This window comes from Triticum aestivum, chromosome 3B, assembly GCF_018294505.1.
Source record: "Triticum aestivum cultivar Chinese Spring chromosome 3B, IWGSC CS RefSeq v2.1, whole genome shotgun sequence".
NCBI lineage: Eukaryota > Viridiplantae > Streptophyta > Magnoliopsida > Poales > Poaceae > Triticum > Triticum aestivum.
This window is the reverse complement of record NC_057801.1, coordinates 708,513,981-708,520,041: the sequence shown is the minus strand read 5'-3', so window position 1 is coordinate 708,520,041 and position 6,061 is coordinate 708,513,981. Positions and strand designations below refer to the sequence as shown.

The 6,061-nt window shown below is 43.7% G+C and overlaps 1 protein-coding gene across 1 annotated transcript; it reads left to right on the top strand.

Annotated features, from left to right (window-relative positions):
* Positions 1 to 1,256: 1,256 nt before the first annotated feature.
* On the top strand, positions 1,257 to 5,740 carry LOC123066148 (F-box protein SKIP19-like). Its single transcript, XM_044489293.1, has 3 exons — positions 1,257 to 1,670; positions 2,175 to 2,521; positions 4,906 to 5,740. The coding sequence occupies exons 1-3, from the start codon at positions 1,365 to 1,367 to the stop codon at positions 5,588 to 5,590; spliced, it is 1,338 nt and encodes a 445-aa protein (XP_044345228.1). The 5' UTR covers positions 1,257 to 1,364; the 3' UTR covers positions 5,591 to 5,740.
* The last annotated feature ends 321 nt before the right edge of the window (positions 5,741 to 6,061 follow it).

Here is a 6,061-nt window from a genome sequence, read left to right as displayed (position 1 = left end):
AAAAGAGAATCACACAAAGTTAGAACACCTGGACATGTATGTTCCTACGAGAACTCATATTTGTTTAGCTATATTTTTTTACTATTCATCTGGGTTGACTTGAATTTTTTTTATACGTCTCTCTTTCCCGTAAAATTGAAGCCCTTATCGCAGGTTGCCACCTATGCCTCGCCGCCTCCGCTCCCTTCGCCACCTCGCCCCCGAAAACGCCATTGTTCCAAACCGCTGTCTGCTCCTGACTTCTCCACGGCCTCACCTCGCCTGGCAAATTTATTTTTAAACAATGGCGAGCATATTGTTTGGACCATGGCAAATTTGTTTTGTACACACCAAGACTATTTTTAAAGCATACATCATCATAATATCTGTTTTGTAAATTATTTTTTCAAAACATGGCAATTTTTTGAACAAAACCTTGTAAATTTCTTTGGTATACCAAGGCCAATTAGTTGAACATTCCATGGCAAATTTATTTTTGTTAGACTTTTTCACAACTTTTCTTTTTCAATATTTATTTTGCCATCATCTTATACTTAACAATGACAACTTAGGTTCAAACATAATTGTTAACTTTTTTCTTCTATGTGTTTTCAATGTCTGGCCTTTATTAGTTTCATAATTGGTCTGAGTTGATGTTGTATATTTTTTGTACAAGCATGGCATTTTTGTGTGCCTTAGGTATAGTACACTTGATTGTTTGTTTTTCTCAAAACTATGTAACAATGGTAACTTTTTCTGTGGTGTAACTATACATATTTTTGTTTATTTTTTCCATGGACCTTTTACATGGCAAAATTATTTTTTCCATGTACACTTGATTGTGTGTGTGTGTGTGTGTGTGTGTGTGTGTGTGTGTGTGTGTGTGTGTTTTCCTTTCAGTTCTTTTTTTTGCGAGTATTCTTTTGTGTGTAATTGGGCTGCAAGGTCTAGTAAAGGGTCCTCTCTAGGCTGGTTATCGTAGGGAACCTAATAGTTTAGTAAATCTCAAGATGATATGCCGGCTCAGTCTTTTGAAGATGTTTATAGGGTAGGATGTGCGTGTGTGCGTTCATAGGGGTGAGTATATGCGCGTATGTATAAACGCTTGCGTTTGTAATGTGCTAAAAAAAATTGTTCGCTCCACAGAAGCCTACAGGGAACAATCGCTGGTTATTCCTCATCGCAGTTTGCCACCTGTGCCAAGCCGCCTCCGCTTCGTTCGCCACTTCGCCCTCGTGGGGCGAACGCCGATTTCTCCTTCCAAACGTACGCTCGCTTTCTTTGAGAAAATGGTTCGGGGTTTGGCTTTGGTGGGGCGAGACGGTGGGTTCCCCGATCTGATTGATTAGTGTTTCGGTTTGGCGGCCGCGGCCGCGCGGGACCGCATGGCCGACCCATCGGCGAGCCCCTCCGGCGACGGCGGGAGCCGCATTAGTTGCGGCAGCCGCACGGCCGACGGCATCGGGGAGGAGCGGAACGTGCTCCTGCCCGTCGCCGATATCAGCCGCTGTTGGATCTCTGCTTGGCTTGAACGACCTTTGTTTTTAGCGGCTGACGCGTCGGTGCTTTGCATGGAGAGCAGCGAGAGCGACAGATGCAAGAGGGCGAGGCGGGAGGCCACGGCCGGCGACGACCTGCTGCCCGAGATGGCGAAGCATGGGTTCCAGGCCCACCCGCACAAGAACAGATCGGTGCGTATACTGGTTTCATAGATATTTGGGTAAATCATACTCCTTCCGTCTGAAAATACTTGTCATCAAAATGAATGAAAAGACATGTATCTAAAACTAAAATATGTTTAGATACATCTCCTTTTATCCATTTTGATGACAAGTATTTTCGGACAGAGGGAGTACGTAATTGGGTGGATTCTGAGATGATAAGGGGGGGATGGATTGATTTGCTAACTTGGGCTGATTGGCTTATCGTCGATTGCAAAGCTTAAATAACCACTCCTGCATCGCATAACCTTCGTCTGTCTTTTCAAATTTAATTTAGGGAATAAACTGATATCAAATCAGGAACTGTTGGGATCACCAAATTTAATTTACAATTGTTAAAGCTTTCTCATCGTGCAAATTTAATGTCTTTCAAATTTAATTTACGATTGTTAAAGCTTTCTCATCGTGCAAATTTCAAGCTCTTGCTAAATTTGGGCATACTTGTTATGTCTGTGATGACACCTCATTTCTTAGGAGCCCCCTTGCACAATGGAGGTGGAGCCAAACCCCTTGCCCGTGTCTGATGTCAGGGATTGGTCTGAGCTCCCACTCGATGCGCTTTCTGCAATCTTCATGAAGCTTGGGACCATCGAGATTCTGATGCGCGCGGAACTTGTGTGCCGCTCATGGCGCATAACAGCCAAGTCCCCCGAGTTGTGGCGTTTCGTGGACATGACACGCCACAAGGTGGTTTTCTCAAAGGAAGAAAATGTCATGTGCGAAATGGCAAAGGTGGCTATAGATCGCTCTGATGGACGGATGGAATCGTTCTGGGCTCAGAAGTTTGTCACTAGCGAACTCCTGAATTACATTGCAAGCAGGTATTGATCTTTGCATTCTTGAATTTCAGCACTTGGTCTCTTGCTCTGTATGTGTCAAACTTAGCAGCTTCTTAGCACTGACACACTGTTTGCGGTATTTACCTCCACCTAACAGATAAATAAGTTGGTCGCAAGATGTGAATTTAATTTAGGGAATAAACTGATATCAAATCAGGTCGATGCATTTTTTGCTTTTTCTATATCTATATCTATATCTATGCTATACTACTCCCTCCGTCCGAAAATACTTGTCATCAAAATGGACAAAAAAAATATGTATTTAGAACTAAAATACATCTAGATACATTCATTTTTATTCATTTTGATGACAAGTATTTCCGGACGGAGGGAGTATCTATACTTCTATATAGTGTACCAGTTTGAAACTTTTAAACTTCAAGACCAGGAATCAACCCTAGCCGTTGATATAGTCCATCCAATGGTTCAAAATGCTGGGATTCGCATCAACAGTACATGCTACAGTAGCAGCGAAGATACTGCTGCCTTCTAGAACCATCGACATTTTACCCATGCAGAAAAAGTTCAGCTGCTTACTGCTGTTCTCCACTACGTCCGTGTGCGTGCCTCTCATGGCATACGCATCCAATCTGTGAGGGCCGGCAGCGCGCGCGGTAATCGCGTTGACGAGAGGTTCTTAATGGAAAAATGGAAGCGATCTATAGTGCAAGATACTGATCCAGGGAATGACTTGAGAATTAGTCACCGGTGGTTGGACAATTTCATTGGGTGATAAAAGAGTGCTTTGGATGGATAAATGGAAGCAAGAGGGTCTCAAGTCTCCACCATGAATATCTTCATTCGTAATGTTTCTTTTGGCTCTATCTATTAGCAAATCTTTGAACCTTTTATTCCTCTTATGAAAATCACTCTTTTATTTATTTATTTGATTTGATTTGACTCACACTCCAAAATCACTCCGTTATATTAAGACGTGCATTGCACGTGCATACATACTAGTACTATATAGTGTATGAGTTTTGAGTTAGAGCTAAAGCATCAATCCTAACTGTTGGTCTCCTAAATCGAACGGCTAAGAGCAGCAAGATTCGCAGTGAACAGTGGACTGAATAGTAGAAGTACAACACAGCTGCATCCACTATGTTCTAGAACAGTCACTTGGCCCTTTCCTAAAACAAAAAGGCCACTACTTGGTGCCTCATGGGCCATGTTGTTGCTTGAGTGCACAACGATTCGAGCCCAAAGGAGATAGTTTAGGAGGGCAGCATGGAGAAAGAGAAAGTAAAAAATAATGTACAACTTCTGACAGTAGAGTTTGTATTACCAAGTCCACCCCCACGAACAACGATTTGAGCCCAAAGGAGATAGTTTAGGAGGGCAGTATGGAGAAAGAGAAAGTAAAAAATAATGTACAACTTCTTACAGTAGAGTTTGTATTACAAATTCCACCCCACCCCCACCCCCCAAAAAGGAGTTTTTATACTAATTCCTACTTTTATAATGGTTAATATCTTTATTCATGCATCACTATTTATTTGCCGTAAATCTCTAACTTTTTCTCATTTACCAAAATCACTTCACGATACTAGCTACGACGTGCAAAGGACACCCCAATTGCTTGAGCTGAGTGGTTTGCAAACTAAAACAAAATTGGCACATCTATACGGTTGTATATGTCTCTAAAATTAGGCGGCAGACATATTTAGGACAGGTCAGTTAGAGCCAAATAAGTTGGCTTGAGATACTGAAACTGGTAGGTCATCTCCAACGCTAATCCTAAAATCGCCCCAAATGTCCGGCCTAGATGGGCCAGACACTTTCAAGCCTCCAGCGCCGCTCAACAAATTAGGCTTCTCTGGACGTCTAAAATCCCTACAGCAGCCACAAATCGGGGGTGTTCTGGGGGTGTCCGGAGGGGGGCGTCCGACAACCCGGACACACCCTAAAACCCCTCTCCTTCTCTAGAACCATCAGTATTGATGCCGCTCTCACCGGCTCGCGGCCTACCCGCATTCACGCCGGCGCGCCACCTGAGAAGCCTTTCTCCCACTCTTAAAACCGAGTTACAGCAGAACATGCAGATCGTGCAGCACCGCTGCACATTTGGGCGTGTTCGTTTGATGAATAGCATTGGAGATGCCCATTGCCCTTATTAGATATTTACGGTACATTGTTATGTGATATTTAGGACAGGTCGTTTATTGCCAAATTAGATATTTACATTCCAGCAGCACATGGACAGGTCGTTTATTTGATATTTATCATATGGTACATGTGTCCAACCACTTCGCTTTAAAGAGAAAATATACATTTACTGTTTAAACTTGTAATACAGCCTTACCGCACTTGTCTGATTTTGCTCTGTTCATGTGATATCCTGTGTATTTTTATACTTCTCTCTGCAGATGCAACTCATTGAAGAGCATTCGACTCATTGCCTCCCAATACTTTTGGGACGATGCAGTAACTAAGCTTGCGGCTAGATGTCCAATGCTAGAAGAGATAGAGTACTCTGGCCAGAAGCTGTCATGGCCATTTTTCAAGCGGATCGGTGCTGCTCGCCCAGAGCTGAAGCGTTTAAGAGTCCGTTTGCCTTGGGTCGACGAGGAGGAAGAGGAGGAGCTTTATGAGGCCTGGGAGGCGAGACAGAACGAGGAGGCCTTCGCCATAGCAGAGAGCTTGCAGGAGTTGCAGCTCCTTCAGATGGCAGGCTACGGCCTGACTGAAAAGGGGGTGTACGCCATTCTTGAAGGCTGCCCCCACCTCGAATTCCTTGACCTTAGAGAATGCGGCAACCTCAAAGTTGACGATGAATTCCGAGCTCGCTGTGCCAATATCAGGCATGCCCGGCTGCCAGGAGTGGTGGGGTCTCCGCCTCACGTTCAGTGCCCAGATCTCCGTACCATCGAGGAGAACGAAGGTGAAGTGATAGAGCAATCTGATCTCTATGCTTGCTCTCCGCACAACGAGGCAGCAATGGACAGCGATGGCCACAGCCAGTGCTATTGTTATTGCTGCGGCGGGTACTATGGCGAATATTACTGCGATTGCTACTTCAAGGATGATCCCAGATACTACTGGGAGCTGTGACAGATGCAACTAGCTAGCTGCGCCATGTTCGGTAGTCCAAGTCACTGCCTTGGGGTTTTAGACCTTGAAGAGTTTGTGTGTATCCCCGTAGGAGGGCTTCTGATGTACAAACAAGCCAGTTGTGGTTTTGAACTATCAACTATCCGCCTATAGTGTGTGTTTTAATAGTTACAACCGTCTAGTAGTATACTAGGTATCATCCGCTAACTGAGATGCGCACGCAAGTGTTAGTTTGCTAGTACTCAGCTGTATTCTCAAGCTATCTCCGCGAACCTTTCCCAAAACTTATTAGTTTTTTTTTTTGAAATCAAACTTATTACTTTCTAAAACGTATATCTTGTACTCCCTCCGTGTAGTATCAAAAACGCTCTTTTTATGGGACGGAGGGACTAGAATTTACTTTGTATATTTATCTGAACTTACTTTGTATATTTATCTTCCTCAATTATTTGACTAGCGTGAACTTTTCTG